The following is a 25,938-nucleotide window of genomic DNA, read 5'->3' as shown; positions in this document are numbered from 1 at the left end:
CTATTTGGCTGAGACAATGATAGAATTGATATTCAAATAGTGACAGGTTGCTAGCCCATCGCCTAAAAACAGAATCCCAAGTTTGTAAGCCTATCCCTTAGTCGCCTTTTGACGACATCCATGGGATAGAGATGGAGTGGTCCTATTATTTTTTGTATTGGTGCCGGGAACCACACGGCAAATAATAATATGTATCTTTAAAATTAGCGCTACGACGCAATGGTTATTTTATTTTACCCATTTTTAACCGCTTTGGTAAAAAGAGGTGGTTTTCAGTTTGACCTAGTATATGTATGTTTGTTTGTATGTATATATTGTATATGTATGTCTCGCTTGTCGCTGAGCCGATCTTGATACGCAACATGAACATAAAAGGAATTCCAGGGAATAAAAGACTATCCCTTAGTCGCCTTTTACGACATCCATGTGAAAGAGATGGAGTGTATGTTTGTTTATAGTGAATGTAAGCCAATCAACTATAGTTTCTATCGTCCTTCGCACAATGTGGTTTGTGGTAAATGACTATTGTTACATACAAACACACAGACGGATGTTGTGTTATATATTTCATTTAATAGTTTGACGTATACATTTAATATTTTGACTTAACGGATAGAGAATTTTTTTTTTTACATTATGTGTCTGTCTGTCTGTATCTGACTGTATGATTAAGATTCAACTCGAAATTTACGCGGACGAAGTCGCGGGCAACAGCTAGTATTTTATATACCAGATCTCCATAACCCAGATGAAATCTAATAAATATCTTCCGCTATCCTGAAAACCACATCAAAATCGGTTTAGTGAAACGCGGGCAAACATACATTCATTCATACTTACAGGTGAAACTGAGAACCATCTTTTAATTTTGAAGGTGGTTAAAAAAAATTATGCAGTAAAAGATTGTTGCTAGTGTAAAAATGTACACATCTTGATCAAATTAAGGATGTCCTGGTAAAGGGTCAGGTCGAGAGTACCCGAAACCGCCGAGCTTGCATGAAGAGAGTTATGAATGTGGATGAAGCGAAGGAAGTATGCAGAGATCGTGGCTAGTGGACATATGTAGTCTCCCCCTCCGGGAAAAAGGCGGGATTTTATGTATGATCTGATTAGCTCTTCGGGTAAAGCCATAATATACGCAAATAATCACGTCTTTTCAGTTACGGAGTGGACAGAGCGAACCGTCTCATAGAGACTGAAAAGCCACGTTCAGATTAAATGTTGAATTTGAGATTCAAATAATAACAGGTTGCTAACCCATCGCCTGCAATAAGAATCCCAAGTTTCTTTTATAACGAAGATACTATTCTTGACTGCTAGTAACCGCACGGCACTTTAGAATATCTTTCTTCAGTTCAATCAATACAAAAATTGCTTCTGTCACCCGGCCCCTCACTACCTGGACCTCGTAAGCTGTTAGCATACAAACTAATGTAGGTACTTACGTAACTTGTGTTGTTTTGTATGTTTTACTCTTATGGTGCAATAAAGAGTTTTATCTATCTATCTATCTAACTCAGAAAGAGTCAGTGTTAAGCAGAGGTAGGATCATTCAATAAAAAGGTGTTTAATTTCTTCAGATTATACATACATATATACGTCTTTTTGCCTTACAGGGTAGACAGAGCCAACAGTCTCGAAAAGACTTAAAGGCCACGTACAAATGTTAGGCTTAATGTTGGAATTAAGTTTCAAATAGTGGCAGGTTGCTATCTCATCCCCTACAAGAATCCAAAGTTTCTATCGTGTGACGGGAACCACACGGCACTTTCATCAGTTCAATCAATCCAAAAAATTGCTCTAATCAGCCGTGTACCTTGTGGCGGGTGGCTCCCGGCACCAATACAAAAAAAGAATAGGACCACTCCATATCTTTCCCATGGATGTCGTTAAAGGCGACTAAGGGATAGGCTTACAAACTTGGGATTCTTTTTTAGGCGATGGGCTAGCAACCTGTCACTAATTGAATCTCAATTCTATCGTTAAGACAAACAGCTGAACGTGGCCATTCAGTCTTTTCAAGACTGTTGGCTCTGTCTACCCCGCAAGGGATATAGACGTGACCGTATGTGTGTGTATAATCAGCCGTGTACTCCAGGCTGTGATGTCACCCGGCCCCTCCCCACCTTGACCCAGTTAGCGGCCGCATTGCGTCCCATGGGTTGGGTGGGAGTGGGACATACTTCGGACACCAAAGGATTGAGACTTGTGGTATTAGAAACTAGATTTTTTCTCAACAGTAATAAAAGAACTTAAAAGCGTCGCTGGTCTAGTTAACATACATACATACATAAAATCACACCTCTTTCCCGGAGGTGTAGGCAGAGACTACCTCTTTCCACTTGTCACGATCTTTGCGTACTTCCTTTGCCATCCACATTCATAACTCTCTTATTATCATCTTAATATTTTTGTGGCGTGGTCCAGACCAGTGCATCCTAAAATATGTTTACTTTGTTTATCGCACCAAAAAAACTAATTTTCATTTGGGTAAATTCCATTAATATACCCACGAGAGCCCTTGGCTAGAACTAATAAAAATATTATCCGAGAAAGAAAGAAAGAAAGAAACGAGATTTTCAAAATTTTTACAAACCGATGCCCGAAAAAGAATTTCATTGTTCACAAAATTCTTTTGAAAAGTTATGAATCAGGTCCCATAATATCACAATACCTAGAAATGCCAATGAGTACGAGGGATGTCGTACCCAGCGTGCTGAAATGTTAGTCATAACAGCTACCCTATTTTTTGGTAGCGTCAGCAAAGAAAATTGTCTATGTTCAACTTGTTTCTAAACGCATTCGAAGAAAAAGGTGGTTCTCAGTCAGACCTGTACACATGTTTGTCCGCGATTATAACGATAATGTCGCGTCCCACTAAACCGATTTAGATGCGGTTTTCAGGAAAGTGTTTGTTACACTTTATAGAAGGTTGTAAAAATCAAACCGATATTATCGATAGGAGGCGTTTTTTTTTTAACAAAAGTTATTAACGTGTTACTTTTTATGTACTTACCTAAAACGCGAAAAAAACGTTCCAATATTTTCAGACATATAGTTATCAGTTAACCTGTTTAACTTTTATTTGCAATATTCGATTTATAAATTTGGAAAAAAAATCGACGTTATTGGTCAAAACAGCAAAAGTTATTCATAACGAAATCTGTTATTATAATTCTTTTCATTTTTTTCATAAATTAATTTAAAATGTATTATTCAATAAAAATAAATGACTGTCAAGATACATAGTTCAACTTGTTTTAGTACGTACCAGCGCCATTTACATGATGCAAATTTCTTGCCTGTTGCATACAATAAAATTGAAGCAATAAATTACCTGCATGGTCTAAACAGTACGTAACATTTTGATCTTTTGCACAAGTTTTGCTTACCAAAATTTTCTTTGTGTAAACAGCACATACAAAAATTTCTTAGGCGATTCTTGCATTCAATTAGTTTTCTTTTCATTTGCCAACATGAGTGCAGTAAGTGAAGGTGTGTTAAGCGTGAAAAGCTTTTTTAAATAATAATCGCAAGTGTACAAAAATGTTTTACCAAAAAAAAAAATACAAAACAGATCCTGGTTTCCTTACAATGGGACCACCCTTGGGATGCTTTTGCAGTCTGTACTCGACTCGCCTAGACGTCGCGACGGTCTAAATGACGTCACACGTACACCCCTCTATATCCCACGGGATTATATTTCTTCGTTCAGGCAGGCAAAAACATCTAATAATACCTTGCGAATTGACTAGACACTCAAATGGCTGATTTGAGGTGAGGCAGAATAGAAAAACAATATAATTTCCAATCGATTGGCTCACGTATTATTTACTTAGGTACACGAAATCACACCTCTTCCTCTGAGGGATAGGCAGAGACTACATTTTTTCCACTTGCCACGACCTTTGCATACCTCTTTCGTTTCATCCACATTCATAACTTTATTCACGTACATACATACGAACATAATAATCACGTCGTCCCTTGCGGGATAGACAGAGCCAAGTGTCTAGAAGGGACTGATATGCCACGTTCATAATGCATACTTCATCCACAATAATCAATGTTTTATTGAAGCCATTAGAGTAATCAATATTTCATATTTTTTTCCTTACTATGTTAAAATTATACACATAATTATGCCGTGTGGTTCCCGGCACCAATAGAAAAAAGAATAGGACCACTCCATCTCTTTCCCCGTGGATGTCGTAAAAGGCGACTAAGGGATAGGCTTATAATCTTGGAATTTTTCTTTTAGGCGACAGGTTACCAACCTGTCACTATTTGAATCTCAATTCTATCATTAAGTCAAACAGCTGAACGTGGCCTACCTGTCTTTTTAAGACTGTTGGCTCTGTCTACCCTGCAATGGATATAGACGTGATTACAGGTATGTATTATACACATAATTCAATGCACCCTTAGAGCATTTATTTTACTAAAGCATATTGTCACCCTAAAATGAACCTTCCGTTCAAGGAATAAGGATTAATTTGATAAAATTATATATGTTTATGACATGTGGCCATCGATGGGAACGCTCCGTGATGCGTAAAAGGAACGCAGTGTGGGGGAATTTAACGTTGAAATAATTTAAGTATAGCGGCGTTCCTTATGAAATAGCTAGTAAAAAAGTAAAAAAAAAAGATTTCAGCAAATTAAAATATCAATAAAAATGTTAAAAGGGTAAAAAAATTTTCGCCCAACGTGGGGCTCGAACCCACGACCCTGAGATTAAGAGTCTCATGCTCTACCGACTGAGCTAGCCGGGCTGCGAGCGTTGTGTTGAATTTACCGTTGACATTCTAAAAGTCTATGCGTCATTTAGGTAATTTTTTTGGTTGTTTTTTTTTTCTTACTTTTAGTAGTAAAAACCACTAATAGACTATGTATAATGCTAAGATGTAATAAATTTTATTGTTGATTATCTTTTATTATATATTTCTGAATATACATATATATGATCGGTTGATTATTGACAAATTTTATAAAAAATGATTGTTATTAAGTATCTATTTTAAAACATTTGTTTCTTTGGAATTTTCTTAGTGTTGTCTACTATGTACCTTATCCATGGTAGATACCTATTAATCTGGTTTTATTACATAATTACTTACCGCTATTTGTTTCAGGTACCTACCTACAATTCCTTCACAGTACTTGTCTAACGTAAGAACGTAAGTACCTAGGTAATGAAATTGTTTAAAAAATAAAAAAAATAAAGTAAATGTTGCAACAACTCTAAATTAATTTACCCCGAAAAATAAAGAATTCTTCGCGTCGAGCTATGAATTTTAAATTAAGAATGCCCGCTTCCCGCCAAGTTCATTGTCGCTTCCGCTGTTCAATCGTCGAGTGGCCCATGTCACCAATGCCGTCGAATTTTTTTTTACACTAGATTATTCCCGTTGCTTTGACTATGTAAAAAGGAAAATTTCTATTATTACGGTTGGATTTGGTTTAATATGGCGTGATTTTATATGCATTTTTTTCTTATTTCATTAAATTTTAATCTTCTCATGTTAAAGAGCTCCATTCATATCTTTTCCTATTAAAATTTACTTTTGTCAAAAATGATGACAGAAGATATTCTGCAACATTTTTTAGATTAAATATCACTAATCCACTATCTACACTATAATGCTATTAGCATTAAGTCCGCCTGTTGTACTTAACATATTGTAATTTTTACAATAATGAAAAAATAACTAAATAAATAAGTCCTGGTAAAGGGTCAAGTCAAAAGTACCCGAAACCGCCGAACTTGCATGAAGAGACTTATGAATGTGGATGAAGCGAAGGAAGTATGCAGAGATTGTGGCAAGAAAGAGGTAGTCTTTGCTACCCCTCCGGGATAAAGGCGTGATTTTATGTATGTATGTATACATATAATCACGTCTATATCCCTTGCGGGCTAGACAGAGCCTACAGTCTTGTAAAGACTGATAGGCCACGTTCAGCTATTTAGCTTTAAGATAGGATTGTATGTATGTATGATTTTATGTATGTATGTAACTAAATAAAATGCCTTCATGACTCCGCATTCTAGTTAACGTTCTGTACGGTAACAAACTAACATAATTATGCGATACGCCCGTCGCGGGTCACCGCATTGCCCCGTAGCGGTTTGCTGAACCTTACGGCCGAAGTGGGCTGAGTATTCTGTTTATGAGCGGCTTCTGACTATGTAACCTGGATTTATAACCATTATACTATCTTGTAGTCCCGTGTGGTTCCCGGAACTAATAAAAAAAAAAGAATTGGACCACTACATCTCGATCCCATGGATGTCGTTAAAGGTGACTAAGGGATAGGCTTATTAGCTTGAGATTTTTCTTTTAGGCGACAGGCTGGCAACTTGTCCCTATTTGAATCTCAATTCTATCACTGAGCCAGGCAGCTAAATGTGGCTTATCGGTCTTTACAAGACTGTTGGCTCTGTCTACCCCGCAGACGTGATTATATGTATGTATGTATATATCTTGTAGCAATTTTTACTTGGTGCATGAAAGAGTTGATCTACGTATATATAACGTCAAAAAGAGATATTATTGCTGGAATTCCCAAACTATAAAATTTTGTTTACTCTAAAAAGGTATTACAACAGATACAAGAGATATTTTTTTAAAATGTGAGCTAAGCTTATATGTATGTTTTTTCGCTAAAAGAAGGTTGTATAATTTTCATATTATTTTGTATTAAATTAAATGTAATAATACATTTATCACAAACAGTCTAAGATTGTAATCAAATCGAAAAAAAAAAGATATTTTAACAATAGAATTACTTTAAAAAATAATGAGACAAATTTTAATCACGAAAAGCTTTTGTAAAAACTTGCTTGTTCACGCAACGGTAAGAATGTGTGTGTGTGTGTATATATAACAGTGTCGTGTAGTCATATGGTCAAAATGTGATATTTTGTGTCAATGCAATGCACGGATAACAATACGACGACAGATTGGCGCAGCGGTAGATTCGGAGTTACTGTTAAACGTGCCGTGTGGTTCCCGGCACCAGTACAGTGCCGTGTGGTTACCGGCAACAGTACAAAAAAGAATAGCACCCCTCCATCTCTTTCCCATGGATGTCGTAAAAGGCGACCAGGGGATTGGCTTACAAACTTGGGATTCTTATTTAGGCGGTGGGCTAGCAACCTATCACTATTTGAATCTCAATTCTTACATTAAACCAAATAGCTGAACGTGGCCATTCAGTCTTTTCAAGACTATTGGCTCTGTCTACCCCGCAAGGGATATAGACGTGACCATGTATGTATGTTACTGTTAAACATAATAACAAGTAATTCTGCAGGAAGTTTGTTTAGCCGAGATGGATTGATTTTATTGATTGACGAGAGGATGAATGAAAGCAAGTTGACTAAGCAGATATACAAGGAGAGTGTGGAGGGAAAGGTCGGAGTGGGAAGACCTAGACGAACGTATCTTGATCAAATTAACGACATCCTTGCAAAGGGTCGGGTAAAGAGTACCCTTAACCGTCGAGCTTGCATGAAGAGAGTTACGAATGTGGTTGAAGTAAAAGAAGTATGCAAAGATCGTGGCAAGTGGTAAGATGTGATTGTATGTATTTATGTATGTAAGTTTGTTTTTACGATGTTTTCGATATTTTTGGCGTCTTTTGATACATTAATCATCATCCTGTCGTGAAACTTTGTGGAGTGAGGCTTGATGATTGCTAACATTATCCAGCAGTGAGCATTCGGGTCTTTTGTACCAAGCAACTTCCGTCTGGTTTTTGCAACCATGCAGCAGAACATAGCTTCGATCATGATTTCAAATCTTGACTTTACAGGATTCTTTGTTTTTTTTTTGTATTCGACATCACTTAATAATTGTCATATCTTTTGGTTTCACAACATTGGTTGACGTTTAAAAAATTACTTTTAAGTTTACTGCCGCTTCCAAAGGGTCAGTGCAGAAAAAGCGGTAACAAACTGCACTACAACATTTTCTTTCAACAACGTCAACTTCACAACTATCCAAACTAAGAAAAGAAATGTTAACGACACGACTTTATCTTCTTAAATAACTATAAATGGAATTCAAAGTTTATGTCGTACTTGATTGACGTTGAAACAAAGTACTTACGCAAAGATAATTATCAATATTACATACTTAGGCCGATACGGATGGTCATCTTCGAATGTCATCTTACGAGATTCGCTTTGACGGTAACAGTATTATCATTAAAATTAACAGTAGGTACGGAGAAACCCAGTCCAGTCATTCTAGTTTGGTCGCTCTATATAAATGGGTTAAGTAACAACTAGAAATGACATTACGCAATTAAAATTTCGGCTATTGCGTGCGCGCATGCGCTGCTGTTATTGCCGATCTTTTTTGAGCTTTGAATCGGTGTGCTAATAAGGTTATGCGACTTATTATGTCAGCTGTATGGCAAATTTCTTGTCTATGTCGTCGCGTGGCATCTGATGTGTGGGCAGTCAGTGATGTGTATAATTTGTATGCCAGTTTTAGCTGAAATTTGATATATTCAGGAAAAAAATATGAAGCCTTTGTTACTCTGGAAAGTGTAGTCTATGTGTATATATACTTTTACGTTACCAAGAAGATAAAGCTTTTAGTGATCACTATGTTTTAAAAACATGTGAATTTGCTGTTGCATTTATTGTGTTGCTGTAAAGAGTTATGGTATTATAATTCGATGAAAATGTAATTAAAATCATTCCATCAGTTTGTTATTTTATTTGTTTAAAACGGTGAGGGCTAAAACATTTATTATTTGATATTTATGGTAGTTAAGATTAACAACATTTTTGCAATATTATACATATATACATATGGTCACGTCTATATCCCTTGCGGGGTAGACAGAGCCAACAGTCCTGAAAAGACTGAATGGCCACTTTCAGCTATTTGGCTTAATGATAGAATTGAGATTCAAATAGTGATAGTGAATCCCAAGTTTGTAAACATATCCCTTAGTCGCCTTTTATGACAACCATGGGGAATAGATGGAGTGGTCGTATTCTTTTTTGTATTGGTGCCGAGATCCACACGGCACTTGCAATACTATCTAAATCCAAATGTGACAAAGTACATTGTCTATTAAAAGCACGAAGGTGCAACACCTATTCAACAGTAAAAGGTACCTCTATAGGTAGTCAACACAACTATAGTTTAACATTATCCGCGCTAGCACCAACCGGTTGGCCGTCTTGCTTTCTATGATAATGTTGTAGGTTCGTTTCCAGTTCGGTTTTCGAATTAAAACGCACGGGGTCACGGCACTAGTAATGATGGGTCGATTTGAGTTTCGATTTTGGCCGACTCTATGAAATATTGGGTGTTTTTTCCGAATTGATTCGTATAGTTGGGTAGGTCGATTTCTCTTCCGTTTGTGATTGTTTATTTATCAATTTTGCACGTAAAATGTACAACTGGAGTGAAATGCTTTATGGCATTAAGTTGATTAGGTATTGTGTAGATTATTGTCTTCTAATATTAGGAGCTAGGTAACTGATTTGTCAATATAGCCCTTTTTTTCTATTAATTACTAACTTATTTGCTGGCATGTTTGTGCGTTTATTATTTCTTGTATTAAAAATGATGTGATCGTTAAAATTTCAAATGTTTTTTTAGCACTATCTATCCCGTAAGAGATAATTGAATTATGTATTCAATCTTTTCGTACCGTAAAATACACATAATGATTTATTGAAATTGAACCATGAAACGTGTACGACTTTTTGGCCAAGAAAAATTAGAGAAATGGTGGCTTGCTCAATTAAAAAATTCATACTAGATAATGAAGGGCCTGATAAGTGTAAAGTAAATATTATAATTTATTTTATCATTTTAATTGAGCTTATCCACTTATTTGACCTACCTAGTTATTATTATCATCATCTTAGTGCCCATGAAACAATTAATCAAATATCGAATGTGTCTCGCCAATTCGCGGTCAGTGTTGCCAGGCGCGGTCGCAAAATTACCCCATCGCGTGAGTGACGGACTGCCGCGCGTTCTCGCGTGCGTCGCATTAACAAAGCACACTTTCTTGTAAACAAACAAACATAGTTCAATGTGTGCATGTGGTCTGAACTTTTTACTTGGTGCGCCAACTTCAGATTTAGGATACATACATACATAAAATCACGCCTCTTTCCCGGAGGGGTAGGCAGAGACTACCTCTTTCCTAATTTAGGATATTAGTATATAATTTATTCTCCTTGATTTTTAAAGCTTTCTTTTATATTTGTATGTTACATCTTGCAAGTAAAATGTAACTAGAACGTATTTTATGCCACATATTATTTACAAGGCCAGCCAAATATAAATAATAAATAAAACTGTTGTAGGAAGTATAGTTATAAAGTTAGTTATACCTACAGAAGATAGAAGGAGAAAAGAGGAGAGAAATAATCAGTTTAATATAACTATATTATTTAACATGAAAATTAATAATATTTTTATTATATGACATTTTTCTCACTAACAAAATCATGGCAACCGTTGCTATGGCGTATACCAAGAAGGTGGCCTACAACTGTACCAAATATAATTAAAAATATAATATAATGTCTATTTTCTCCCCAAAATGCCTTCGTGGAAACAAGCTAAACTTCATACTTACAAATTTTATCAATCAATATTTATATTAATATTAAGATAATAATAAGATTTATTTGAAAAAACAGATTTACAGAGATCTAAATTTCAAACGATTAGCAACTCTAGTTTTTAGATGTAATTTTTCCAAAAAATTTTGGTAAAATAAATAAATAAAAATGCCTCGCCTTTAAATACTTAAAAAAATAAATACACAATGGTCAAATCGGACACGTACCACCATGATAGGCAAGAACTGTTCATTAAGATACAGTTAATCTTAAAGTCTACTCACCGTGACTTTCGGACAAAAAAAATACTCACTAAACATTTTACCAGTTAGTTGACCATGGTCAGCGAACGGTATTGCCAGTTTGTTAAATGAATTTGTACAGTTATTTTTATTGATGATAATTACTCTTACTATTAGGTTTTGGAAAATTTAACTAACGATTGGATTACTTTGGGATATAACGTATATATTAAAAATAAAAATGTATACCTATGTTAATCTATGTTGGTATCTGAAATATCATCCGTGCATTTAATCGAACCAAACGATGGTTTTCATTTAGTGAATAATTTAAATACTTAATTATAATATACTAGCTGTGCCCGCGTCTTCGTCCGCGCGGAATAGTTGTTTTGGGCATCATTGAAGCCCTCAAGGAGGAATAATTTTCCCCGTTTTTTCATATTTTCCATTATTTCTTCGCTCCTAATAGTTGAAGCGTGATGTTATATAGCCTAAAGTCTTCCTCGATAAATGGTCTATTCAACGCAAAAAGAATTTTTCAATTCGAACCAGTAGTTCCTGTGATAAGCGCGTTCAAACAAAGAAACAAACTCTTCAACTTTATAATATTAGTATAGATTCCATCGGCGGGCTAATGACTTTAAAAAAAGTCCATGGCACGCAGTGGGATTCAAACCCGTAAACATACGTGTATATAGCGGCTGTCGGCCTCTGTGGCGCAGCGGTAGTACGCTTGTCTGTGACACCGGAGGTCCCGGGTTCGAGTCCCGGCCAGGGCATGATGAGAAAAGAACTTTTTCTGATTGCCCTGGGTCTTGGATGTTTATCTATATAAGTATTTATTATAAAATATAGTATCGTTGAGTTAGTATCTCGTAACACAAGTTTCGAACTTACTTCGAGGCTAACTCAATCAGTGTAATTTGTCCCATATATATTTATATTTATTTATTTATTTATATAGTCGTGTACCTTAACTACCGACCTCCAATGATCATCATATCATAAGCACACATTATTCAAAATGCAAGAAATCCATTTCACGGTAGCACGCAAACGAGACGGCGCAAGATTACACGCTGTCTGTTCATATAATGATTGACTAGTTTTAACGCGCGAATTAAGCAACACCTACAAAGGAATGTGTGCCTGTGTGTGTGTGTGTCTATAGTCCTATATTCCCGTAACGCCGAAGACCGCAACAAATGGAGGTGCATCGCTGGGGCTGCATTATCCAAAAAAGACGCATCATCATAAAACCACGACCACTCTGTCAAGAGTGAACGACTGAGGAGGAGGTGTGTGTGTGTGAATGTGTGCCGTGTGATTCCCGGCACCAATAGAGAAAAGAATAGGACCACTCTTTTTTTCCCATGAATGTCGTAATAGGTGACTACGGGATAGGCTTATAAACTTGGGATTCTTCTTTTAGGCGACAGGTTAGCAACCGGTCACTATTTGAATCTCAATTCTATTATTAAGCCAAATAGCTGAACGTGGCCTGTCTGTCTTTTTAATACTGTTGGCTCTGTCTACCCCGCGAGGGATATACATAGACGTGATAACATATGACAATGAGATACGAATAAAAAAACAAAATCGACCTTACGTTTTTGTAACACAATATATTTGACAGTGTTAAAAGCTTTCATACAATCCATCACGATGTTTTTACAGAAACATCGGACCTTAACTTTTTACGACACTGGTCGATTAAAAAGGCGAGCGGCGACTGGCACTAACAGAATCGCTTCATTCACTGCTGTAGGAAGTATAGTTACAATGTTATTTAATACATACATACATACATACATATGGTCACGTCTATATCCCTTGTGGGGTAGACAGAGCCAACAGTCTTGAAAAGACTGAATGGCCACGTTCAGCTATTTGGCTTAATGATAGAATTGAGATTCAAATAGTGAAAGGTTGCTAGCCCATCGCCTAAAAAAGGAATCACAAGTTTGTAAGCCTATCCCTTAGTCGCCTTTTACGACATCCATGGGAAAGAGATGGTGTGGTCCTATTCTTTTTGTATTGGTGCCCGGAACCACACGGCAGACGCCAATGTCTTATTTGTATATTATACGTCACATAATGTTATCTGTTACTTAACTAGGTTCAATAACCATTGTGAGGGTTTTTTCAACAAACTATTGTGTTGGACAGTGGTAAAACTATAAACTACTAATATTATATAAATGCGAAAGTCTGCGAGTATGTCAGGATGTCAGTACGGATGTTTGTTACTCTATCACGCAAAAACTATTGGACCGATTAAGATGAAATTTGGTATGTATGGTAGCTGAAGACCCAGAATAACATAAAGGCTACTTTTTATCCCGGAGTTCGCGCGGGATTGATTCCACGCGAACGATGTAGCGGGCGGCCTCTAGTCGTTTATATTTGTAACCGGCTGTTTAGTTTTAAAAAAACTCACAATCACATCTTTTTCCCTTACGGTGTGGACAGAGGTATATTATTATATGGAACTCGAAGAATTAAACTGTTTTATTCATTTGACAAGTATTCACTTGATTTTGGGATTCAAATCGTGATAGGTTGCTAGCCCATCATAAAGATTCTCAAATATATTAGCTTTTCCCTTTATCACCCTGAACGACATCCATGGATAAGGAATACATACATACATATGGCCACGTCTATATCCCTTGTGGGGTACACAGAGCCAACAGTCTTTCAAAGACTAATAGGCCACGCTCAGCTGTTTGGCTTAATGATAGACTTGAGATTTAAATAGCTACAGGTTGTTAGCCCATCGCCTTAAAAAAAGAATCCCAAGTTTGTAAGCCTATCTTTTATTCGGATAAGAAATAAAAGTGAGATAGTTTTTCCAAAAGACTAAAAATCTGTTCTCTTTTAATAAATTCGTATGTATGTTTGTTTATATGCATGTAAGTACTAACGTATTCGTTTAAACAAGCTTCATTGCTTGCAAGGGCAAGCTTGAACACGCCATATTTTAAACAACTACATATAGACGTGTGACATCACCCGCGTCGCTCCGTCTGGTGGCCATATTGATAATCCTAATTTGGTGCCATGCCCTTAAAATGTTATTAGACTGTTTGTTGTGTGAACCTGTGTAAAACTAATCTATACTAATAGTATGTAAAGCTGAAGAGTTTGTTTGTTTGTTTGAACGCGCTAATCTCAGGAACTACCTAATGGTTCGAATTGAAAAATTATTTTTGTGTTGAATAGACCATTTATCGAGGAAGGCTTTTGTAACATCACGCTGCAAATATTAGGAGCGAAGTAATACTGGAAAATGTGAAAAAACGAGGAAAACAATTCATTCTTGAGGGCTTCAATGATGCCCAAAATAACTATTCTACGCGGACGGAGTCGCGGGCACAGCTGGTAAGATATAAGATATGTACAGTACATACTGTACAAATTTTGTCAGTACCATGTAAAAAATACACATGCTTTTAAGAGGTGATCATGTCAAGATCTGCAGCCACACATGTGTTATTTGTAATATCTTTATTGCACAGAAATTTACACAATTAGATTAAATTACTTGCAATGAGGAACTTATCCAACGAAGGGATTTCTTCTAGTTGTTATGTTAATATAGTGCCGTGTGGTTCCCGGCACCATTACAAAAAAGAATAGGACCACTCCATCTCTTTCCCACGGATGTCGTAAAAGGCGACTAAGGGATAGGCTTATAAACTTGGGATTCCTCTTTTAGGCGATGGGCTAGCAACCTGTCATTATTTGAATCTCAATTCTATCATTAAGCCAAACAGCTAAGCGTGGCCTATCAGTCTTTTCAAGACTGGTGGCTCTGTCTACCCCGCTAGGGATATAGACGTGATCATATGTATGTATGTTATGTTAAAAAATTAATTAATGACTACTATTTTAATAAAATCAAAGTATATAACAGAATGCCAATTATCCTCATACGAACATTACGCTACACGACCTAGTTGAGAGGTACAATAACAGCGAATTCTTCCCCTGATCAGAGAAGGCATGCGATGAGAAATATCAACACGCACATGCAATTCACAACTCCTGAAATAGAATAATACGTACTTACAATAATACTAAATAGATCATAACATTATAACTGTACACAACTTTTGAACAAGGATCGTGGCTAGTGGAAATGGTAAGTCCCTTCGTATCTATCTGGGAAAGAAGCGTGTTTTTTTGTATGTTTGTATAGGTACATACATACATAAATCACGCCTCTTTTCCGAAGGGATGGACAGAGACTTCCACTTACCACGGTCCCTGCACACTTCTTTCGCTTCATCCACATTCATTTTGGTTTCGGGTACCTGCTCTTGACCTGACCTTTTGCTAGAACGTCTCCGTTTTGATCGAGTTACGTTCGTCCTACCTCATGTTTGTATAACAATTAACTAATAAATGTTCATATTTAACTAAACAAGCTGGTGCAAAATTTAACCGAGTGTTACATACTACAAAGTAAATAAATAAATTAAATATATATGGGACAAATTACACAGATTGAGTTAGCCTCGATGTAAGTTCGAGACTTGTGTTACGAGACACTAACTCAACGATACTGTATTTTATAATAAATAATTATATAGATAAACATCCAAGACCCAGGTCAGTCAGTTAAAGTTATTTGCTCATCATGCCCTGGCCGGGATTCGAACCCGGGACCTCCGGTGTCACAGACAGGGTACTACTGCTGCGCCACAGAGGCCGCCAAGTGAAGTGAAGCTTCCTTTTTTTGACGATTCGTTCCCTCGTTGCGTAGTAATGTATCATCAATACATCATACCAGTTGTTTATGCGTTTTGTTTTTTCAATCCGAACACCCGTTCGCACGGTTGCGTCAGTTATGCATGTGCGTGTTAATTTGAGGGTTCCGTAAATCAAGAGGAAAAACAACGGAACCTTTATAGGATCACTCGGTTGTCCATATGTTTGTCAAGATTTTCCAATTGATTTAAAATCATGATATTTAGTCGTGCAAGTGACGTTACAAGTACAGAAAAAAGAAAATGTTTTATATTTTGTTGTCAGAACATACTCGTATGTTTTTAAAAAATCATAACCAACTTATGTATTTATATAAATGGTGAAATGCAACGCGAAAGTTTAAAATCATTTTTGTACTTGAATTCATACAAAAAGTGTGTGCATACTCAAATTTAAGTAAGACTACTTTTTAACATACATACATACATACATAAAATCACGCCTCTTTCCCGGAGGTGTAGGCAGAGACTACATCTTTCCCCTTGCCACGATCTCTGCACACTTCCTTCGCTTCATCCACATTCATCACACTACTTTTAACTTAAGTTAAAATTAAAATTTACATCGAATACTCTAGTCTACCGTAGATAGTCTAATTTTTAATATCATAAGAATGTACAGAACTCTCGGTGCGAGAATCTAACTCGCGCCTGACCGGTTTTTTCAATGCATCAGGTTCAGCCATCCGTGATGTAGACCACTTGTTTCCAGAAGTTGTACAATTGTTGTGCGAATTATTGCAATCTTGAATGGTAGGTATGTTGTACCGTTCATCTATACTTATATTATAAAGCTGAAGAGTTTGAAAAAAAAAAAAAAAAAAAAAATATAATCACGTCTATATCCCTTGCGGGGTAGACAGAGCCAACAGTCTTGTAAAGACTGATAGGCCACATTCAGCTACTTAGCTTTAAGATAGAATTGAGATTCAAATAGTGACAGGTTGCTAGACCATCGCCTAAAATAAGAATGCCAAGTTTATAAGCCTACCCCTTAGTCGCCTTTTACGACATCCATGGAGTGGTCCTATTCTTTTTTCTATTGGTGCCGGGAACCACACGGCACATCCTATTATTCTCACACAATAAAGTTAAGTGGTGACCATAAATATAACAAGGAGAAATTGCAATCGCAGAAATAATTAGGTCAAGAGGCGTGGAGAAAGGGTGCGTCATTATTGTTCGTGTTTTATATCGGACGATTGCTGGAATCGAGGGGATAACCTTCGTGGTCCGGTTTTATTATCTACTAGCTGTTGTCTGCGACTCCGTCCAGCAGAAATTTAACATACATACATATAATCACGTCTATATAGTCAACAGTCTTTCAAGACTGAAAAGTAACGTTTTAGCTGTTTGGCTTAATGTTAGAATTGAGATTAGAATTGTGACAGATTGCTAGCCAATCGCCTAAAAGAAAAATACAAAGTTTATTATCCTATGCATTAGGCGCCTTTTACGACAGAAACAGACAGCCATGGGACAGAGGTGAAATTGTCATGTTCTATAGTTCCGGGAACCACACGGCACTCAAAATCATTTAAGTCTTTCGTATTAAAAGTTGTTTTCACACTGAGCTCATATGTTGGATTTGATGGTTGAATTACTTCTGCCAAATGCGATATTGATGTGTTTAAGTGTTCTTGATCAAATTAAGGACGTCCTGGTAAAGGGTCAGGTCAAGAGTACCTACCCGAAACCGCCCTGAGCTTGCATGAAGAGAGTTATGAATGTGGATGAAGCGAAGGAAGTGTGCAGAGATCGTGCCAAGTGGAAAGATGTAGTCTCTGCCTACCGCTCCGGGAAAGAGGCGTGATTTTATGTATACGTATGTATGTTAAGTGTTCTTTTTCAGTGTCAGTGAATCGCGTCCAGACCTTTCGCTTTCATACTACGTTTCATAACTTTAGTAATCTGTTTTATTACTCGAGTATTGTTGAATTTTATCATTGAAATGATACTCCATGATTAATTTTACAGTTTCATAATTTTCTCGGCCAATTGGTTAAGTAGAACGTTTCCTAAAATTTAAATGTCCATCGTTACTCAATTTAGGTATGTGAATGGTAAAAATTTGCTTTAGAGAACGGATTTGTATAAATGTGTGATCCCCTTGGAACGGTACCCTACGAGTATGTATTGTATCAAGAAAAATATTATTGTAGCTTAATGTCTTAAATGTCAACTCCTACGTTATCACTATGCTTGTTAATTAAATTAAGAAATAGACTATACTTCTGTGTTATATATACATACCTAGATATAGTCACGTCTATATCCCTTGCGGTGTAGACAGAGCCAACAGTCTTGGAAAGACTGATAGGCCACGTTAGCTTTTTGGCTTGATGATAGAATTGAGATTCAAATAGTGACAGGTTGCAAGCCCATCGACATAAGATGAATCCCAAGTTTTTAAGCCTACTATTAGTCGCCTTTACGATATCCATGGGAAAGAGAGGGAGTGTGTGTTATACTATGTAATATTATACTAATTTATTTAGTTTATTGTATATCCATTATGCGCTTATCATTTTTGTTTTCATAAAATAAATAAATATTACCGCATGTGCGAGGAGAACAATTGAGCAAATATAAATATTGTCTGATCGCCATGACGTAATCTTTATAGAGTAGATAAAAAATGTTGTAAACATGTGGTAGTGTTACTACGGCTTCATTTACATATATTGTTCATTCAACAATATACATATTAAAATAAAATCGTTATAAATATTTATACGATTCCTTACCTGTTTTTGATTAAGAATTTACAGTAAATTTTGGAGCGGCATGCTTAATGCAAAGATATAGTTTTATAGATGGCTTTAGTGGTTGATTCCTATATTTATTGATGTTTTCTATTATGTAAATCTATATTTATCCCTTGCTTCTCTTGTTTTTTTTATTTATATCTAGTTAAAGGAAAAATATTTAAACTACAATTATGTAGGTATAATACAGAGAAAGAAATTGATCCTATAATTATCTTTATAATTTAATGGAATAAATAAACAACACCACCAATCTCCAACATTCTGGGGTATATTTCCTATACTGGCAACATAGCCATCGACCGCTTTCAATGCTAGCGGTGGAGGCGCGGGACGGGGGGCGGCTGTCAAATCGAATTATATCCCGAGAATTACGGTCCGCGGTCATTTATTTAGAAAATAAAAGCTTTTTTCTGAATTAATTCGCTGTTTATTTGGATGCGCGGCCTACGTATTAACGGCATAACGTCACGAAATAACTCCAGCCTCGTATAATAGCTTTAGTGAGCTTCAATATTGCTGCGGTGTCGTCGGCTATTTTTGTTTTGTAGCTCCAGTTTCAGTATAAATATTGTTTTTAGTGTTGAAATGCAGTGATGGTTTTTTTTTTAGTTAGAATCTAGTTGCAATCGGTGGACCGTGAAAACGTTGCAGCCAGTGTTTAAAAAATCACTTTCGAAATTTTATTTAGCTAACATTTCGTCGTGACAAACGTAACTTAACAATCTCTTAGTCTTCTATTAAGTGCCAAATCGAAACGAGTGCTAAAATTCCATGAAAAGTGAAAATAAAAACTACAACAGTGAATTTAAATTCGAATAGTTGTTAAAAAAAAAATTTGCACCTTTATTTTGTGCCATTTACCAAGTGTTTTTCGACTGAATCTAAATGGCACTTTTGCCCGTGAAATTGCCAGTTTTTAGTTTGAAAATAGAATGAGGAGGGTTTTTGGAGTTTGCTCCGACAGTTGGCTGCTATGCGGACAGAATGTGAGGCTCTAGATGTAGCCGTCACTAGATGTTGTCTGTATGTTTCTTTATTTGTTCCTTTTTTAATTTTCCCATAGCTGTCACTGACCAATAGTTGCATTGTGTTGTTTTTTGAATTCTCTGTGTGTGTTCCTAATTTAAATTTAAAAGTATTGTACTGTTTTTATTTTACTTTTTTTAACCATCTCTTTCATAAATTATGTCATTGATTGTGTCTTATTAATGTTGTTACATACATACATACATAAACTCACGCCTCTTTCCCGGAGGGGTAGGCAGAGACTACCTCTTTCCACTTGCCACGATCCCTGCATACTTCCTTTGCTTTTTAATGTTGTTAACTTGTATAAATCTTAAGTGCGTTGTACAGCACATAGGAATTTTGTTCTAACACCATTCATAATGAGTACCAGTTACCGTTCTTCCTTGATAAGAAAATAATAAAAAAAAAATTATAAATTTTTTTTAGACAAATTCTTTTTTTCTTTAAACTTTTCACTTTATCTAAATATCAATCAAACATTTCATTATCAAGCCATCTTTCCACTAATGACTCATGTTCACAAGGCATAAAGATGTGTGCTTGCATGTTTGTCATTTATATCACTAGCCATTGTCAGCCACTTCGTTCACGGTAAAAGTTCATTGAAAAAGCTGTAAAAAATTTGTACACCATTTTTTATAATATAATACAATGTGTAAAAAATCTACATTCAAATCAAAAAATTGTTTTTGTGTTTTGCAAGTACCTACTTACAGATAGACAGACCAAAAGACAGACAGACTGAAATTAAAAAACAAATACTTATTTTTGGAAATTGCAATGGCAGATTTATCCCAAGGGATCTCTTCCACTTAACAGGCATTTTAATGAACAAAAGCAATTTTTATGACAACAATAAAACTCTATATGGCATGTTATAGATGTTTTTATTGTTATTATTACAATAATTTAATTGTAACATAAATGTGTATCCCTGATGACTGCGGACTGTGTTGATGGCCATAAAACAATTGTCCAGATTCTCAACTGTTAGATAATTAAATCTATATGGTGAGTAATGTTCTACTTCTGTGTGGTTCCCGGAACTAATTAAAAAAGAATAGGACCACTCCATCTTGTTATTGGATTGTGTCTCGAATAGGCTTATAAACTTCTTTTAGGCGATGGGCTATAAACCTATCCCTTATTTGAATCTGAATTCTATCATTAAGCCAAATAGCTGAACATGGCCATTCAGTCTTTTCAAGACTGTTGGCTCTGTCTACCCCGCAAGCGATATATACATGACCATATGTTTGTATGAATGTATGTGAGTATTATTCTATTTCCGTGTGGTACCTGGAACCAATAAAAAAGAGAATAGGACCACTCCAGCTCGTTATAGGATAGGATCTTGATAGGCTTATAAGCTTCTTTAAGGTACTGGGCTATCAACCTGTCTCTATTTTAATCTCAATTCCATCATTAAGCCATGCAGCTGAATGTTGACATTCAGTCTTTTGGAGACTGTTGGCTCTGTCTACCCTAAGGAATAATGGCGTGATTATACTTATTATACCTTTTTTCTTAATCACTCCTAATATTGTAAATTGAAAACCGATGAAAATGCTGCAGTGCAGTTTGTTCCGCCGCTTCTTCTACACATGCGCTTTGGAAGCGGTAGTAGTTAAAATTAGATTTAAGTGATGTGACGTAAATCTATTCTAATACCTTGTAGAAATTAATCTTGTAGATATTTTTTTTGTGTTCTTTATACTTTCTGTATTTTCTTGTTAATGACAAGTGATATATATATCCTATTTGGGCATACAATATTGCATCTGCTCGCTAGTTCGCTTTCCCAAAAAAAAAGGGCATACAATAATTGACAATCTGTTTATATTTGCATTCTCACTAGGGCAAGACAGATACCAAAAGCATGACATTTCTTTCTATCCTTTCAAAGTAGGTCACACTATACATGACAAGAGGCGCCACCGTGCTGGTAATACACCAGTTTTATATGCCATATAAAAATAGTAGGTTAACTGTCAGAGAATTTTAGTGTGCCGTGTGGTTCCCGGCACCAATACAAAAAAGAATAGGACCACTCCATCTCTTTGCCATGGATGTCGTAAAAGGCGACTAAGGGATAGGCTTATAAACTTGGGATTCTTTTTTAGGCGATGGCCTAGCAACCTGTCACTATTTGAATCTCAATTCTATCATTAAGCCAAATAGCTGAACGTGGCCATTCAGTCTATTCGAGACTGTTGGCTCTGTCTACCCCGCAAGGGATATAGACGTGACCATATGTATGTATTTATGTATGAATTTTAGTATGAACAGTACTCATGTTGAGTTCAGAACAGACTGTTATCTTACCATGTTTTCCTCTGTAAAGACAAAGATTTAATATTATATTGGTGCCGTGTGGTTCCCGACACCTGCACTGAAAATGTGTTAAAGGATCCACGAGGGTCAGAATCGGATCAGATCAGAGAGAAAGAAGATCAACATATGGTCACGTCTATATCCCTTGCGGGGTAGACAGAGCCAACAGTCTTGGAAAGACTGATAGGCCACGTTCAGCTATTTTGCTCAATGATAGAATTGAGTTTCAAATAGTGACAGGTTGCCAACCCATCGTCTAAAAAAAGAATCCCAAGTTTGTAAGCTTATCCCTTAATCGCCTTTTATCAGATCGGAATAACTCAGAAAATGCTAAAGCTTTATCGTATTGTCTCTGTCTCATCAACACGATCCCGGTCGCACCCTCCACAGAAGTGTTTCGGGGCCTTGAGTCCGCCTTCCGACCTTTCTCCCCCCACTTGGTCCGGGGTTCGGCGTCCTCGCAATGCTGCCTAGTCATTGGCTCGCATATCATCTTTTGCGACGTCAAGCCAAGTCAAGGGGTCTCTTCGGAAGGGGGCAGCCCCTCTTACCTGGGCCCCGCGGAGGTTGCATGATCAGATATCTGTTACACAAGTAGTCTGCCGGTTTACGCAAGGAATGGCCGTGTCAGCGTAGGCTCTCCTCCATTTTGCCTGCTGCGTCACGGACATGAGGACTGCCGAAGATAAGGAAGTTCCTCACGCGGTGCTTCTGTGACACTCCACACATCCAGCGGAGTATGTTCATTTCCGTGACACGTAGGATTTGCTTGTAAAAAGCATTATCTTAGGTGTACATACATACATACATAAAATCACGCCTCTTTCCCGGAGGGGTAGGCAGAGACTACCTCTTTCCACTTGCCACGATCTCTGCATACCATCTGCATATTAGGTGTACCCATTGCATAAAGCAAAGATTTATGTATTTGAAACTTTATTGCACATAAAAAAATGCACAAAAGGCGTACTTAATGTCGTTTGGCATTCTCTACCAGTCAACCAGTTGACCAAACAGAAAAATACTTTAAGTTGGTTGTGCGATAAAACTACCCATCTTCTTCCTCCTGGCTTTAGTCCCGGTTGCATCCTCATCAATCTGGTGAGGAGCCCGGGGTATGCCTTTGACCTTGGATTGGGTGAGTCAGGTTTTTACACGAAGCGACTCCCGTCTGACATCCGCAACCTTTGCAGGTAAACCTGAACAGTATTGGATCGATCATGGTCACACATACAGTTGCCTGAATGTGCAGATTTCCGCACGATGTTTTCCCCTCGCCGTGATAATACGTTAACTCGCTCATGTCATATGTTATCTGACAAGACAAGTGGCGTCCAGCGTTTACGACTTTTTAACGAGCGCCGTAATCTCGAGTGGTGCTTATCGGTATTTTTGTTTGTTAAATATTTGTGTCTTTATGTTACTTTTACTTTTCAATTACGTACCTATCCTACTATCCTATCCTACTACTATTATAAAGGCGAAAGTTTGTATGGATGTATGGATGTTTGTTACTCTTTCACGCAAAAACTACTGAACCGATTACCATGAAATTTGGTATGTAGGTAGCTGAAGACCCAGAATAACACATAGGCTACTTTTTATCCCAGAGTTCCCGCGGGATTGATAGGGTTTCCATGCGGACGAAGTCGCGGGCGGCCTCTAGTATAACATAATTACATTGATTTTTGTTTTTTTTATTAAGTTTGTCAACGATTGTTACAATATTACGTTCTCGAAAAGAACGAAAGGCCACGTTCAGCCACGTTCAGCCACGTATGGCTTTATAATGGAATTGAGATTCAAATAGTGACAGGTTGCTAGTCTGTCGCCTATAAGAAGAATTACAAGTTTATTAGTTTATCCCTTTGTCGCCTTTAACGACACCCACGGGAAACAGATGGAGCGGTCCTATTCTTCAGTGCCGGGAACCACACGGCATGTCACGAAACATATTTTATTACCTAATATATACATACATACATAAAATCACGCCTCTTTCCCGGAGGGGTAGGCAGAGACTACCTCTTTCCACTTTCACGATCTCTGCACACTTCCTTCGCTTCATCCACATTCATAACTCTCTTCATGCAAGCTCGGCGGTTTCGGGTATTTTTGACCTGACCCTTTACCAGGACGTCCTTAATTTGATCAAGATACGTTCGTCTAGGTCTTCCCACTCCGACCTTTCCCTCCACACTCGCCTTGTATATCTGCTTAGCCAACCTGCTTTCATTCATCCTCTCCACATGACCGAACCATCTTAACATACCCTTTTCTATTCCTGTAACTACATCTTCTTTCACATCACAACATTCCCTTATCACGCTGTTCCTTATCCGGTCACTCAATTTCACACCCATCATACTCCTTAACGCTCTCATTTCCACTGCATTTATTCTGCTTTCGTGCTTCTTTTGCCATACCCAATTTTCACTCCCATACATTAATGTCGGGACCAACACGCCCCTATGCACAGCCAGTCGAGCCTTTTTTGATAGTTTCTGACTGCTCATAAAGGCATGCAAAGCAAAGCTCCATTCACCATGTTCATGATTTCAGTGGATCGTATTAAGAGACTGCTCACCCCATGCATAGAAAGTGCTGACCAAAATTATATATTACCTAATAGAAATATTAAACCGTGTGGTTCCCGGCAGTGCCGTGTGGTTCCCGGCACCAATACAAAAAAGAATAGGACCACTCTATCTCTTTCCCATGGATGTCGTAAAAGGCGACTAAGGTATAGGCTTATAAACTTGGGATTCTTCTTTTAGGCGATGGGCTAGCAACCTGTCACTATTTGAGTCTCAATTCTATCATTAAGCCAAATAGCTGAACGTGGCCATTTAGTCTTCAAGACTGTTGGCTCTGTCTACCCCGCATGGGATATAGACGTGACCATATGTATGATGTTAAATTCGTTTCCAGGGCTCCCCACACGGCTCGGTGATGTCGTGCCAGTCGCTGGCGGCGCGCGCCTTCGTCGAACCGGACAAGGAGGCCATGACGCACTGCGCGGCACTGCACAGGTTCGATTTTAAATAATACATACATACATAAAATCACGCCTCTTTCCCGGAGGGGTAGGCAGAGACTACCTCTTCCCACTTGCCACGATCGCTGCATACTTCCTTCGCGTCATCCACATTCATAACTCTCTTCATGCAAGCTCGGCGGTTGCGGTTTTACCTACATACATACATATATTTATTTATTTATTCAGTTCACCAACAGTTGATACAACAGTAGGTAAATACAGAGATATTTATGTAATAGACAGAGCCAACAGTCTTGTGAAGATTGATAAGCCACGTCACAGCTGTTTGGCTTAATGATAGAATTGAGATTCAAATAGTGATAGGGTGCTAGCCCATGGCCTGAAGGAAGAATCTCGAGTTTATAAGCATATCCCTTAGTCGCCCTTAACGACATCCATGGGAATGAGACGGAGTGGTCCTATTCTTTTTTTTGCTTTTTTTTGCATGGCACTAGTTGTTGTACAAGTAGCAAAACAAGTTATACGAAAATTGTAAGACAAGTTGTAATACAAGTTGCAATTCCGCCGAGTCATCTTTCATCCCGGTAAAACCTACAGATCTCGTGGTATTTTCATAAATCCTGTATTCTTTTATAGATGGCGCTGAATATGCGCGGGCGCATCTACAAGTAAATATTGGTAATAAATAACTAATTTTGATTTTCTATATGCAGATCAGTCCGCTTCAGCTCAGAGTCCCGAGGGTCCACAAGGAGCGGTAATAATGAGCAGGATACGAAGAGAGATGGTCCAGGTACGAATTTACTGGAACTGAATTTACATGAAAAGAGTAATGAGTGTTTAGGAAGCGGGTGAGGTCTGTAAGAATCGTAGCAAGTGGAAATCCATAGTCTCCGCATGGAAACCCTATCAATCCCGCGGGAACTCGGAGATAAAAAGTAGCCTATATGTTATTGTGGGTCTTCAGCTACCTACATACCAAAATTCAACGAGACATGCACACATACCTATCATTCATTTGTTGTAATCCACATTACTCATTTGTAACTAGAATTAAGTTTTTGGGTACTGTAATAATACCATTGTTAAGGAAGAGCGTGGCTTTCTGATACAGGTGTTTCTCTCTCACTTAATAGAAGGTCACAAATACTTGTTAAACTGTACCACTTTG

General features: G+C 37.3%; 1 protein-coding gene and 1 non-coding gene across 2 annotated transcripts in view; one reads left to right on the top strand and one right to left on the bottom strand.

Moving 5' to 3' along the window:
- Window positions 1–4,702: 4,702 nt before the first annotated feature.
- Window positions 4,703–4,775, bottom strand: Trnak-cuu (transfer RNA lysine (anticodon CUU)). Its single transcript has one exon. It is a non-coding gene; the product is annotated as a tRNA-Lys (tRNA).
- Window positions 4,776–18,771: 13,996 nt separating this feature from the next.
- LOC106131025 (GTPase-activating protein CdGAPr) overlaps window positions 18,772–25,938 on the top strand; it is a 42,030-nt gene continuing 34,863 nt past the window's right edge. The window contains exons 1-3 of the mRNA XM_060952906.1: window positions 18,772–19,389; window positions 24,698–24,798; window positions 25,481–25,560. Of these exons, the coding sequence (XP_060808889.1) occupies window positions 19,336–19,389; window positions 24,698–24,798; window positions 25,481–25,560 (235 nt within the window). The 5' untranslated portion in view covers window positions 18,772–19,335. The remainder of the gene's footprint in view (window positions 19,390–24,697; window positions 24,799–25,480; window positions 25,561–25,938) is intronic.

Source organism: Amyelois transitella, chromosome 30 (assembly GCF_032362555.1).
Source record: "Amyelois transitella isolate CPQ chromosome 30, ilAmyTran1.1, whole genome shotgun sequence".
NCBI lineage: Eukaryota > Metazoa > Arthropoda > Insecta > Lepidoptera > Pyralidae > Amyelois > Amyelois transitella.
The sequence above is the reverse complement of the archived record's forward strand: the minus strand, read 5'-3'. Positions and strand labels throughout refer to the sequence as shown.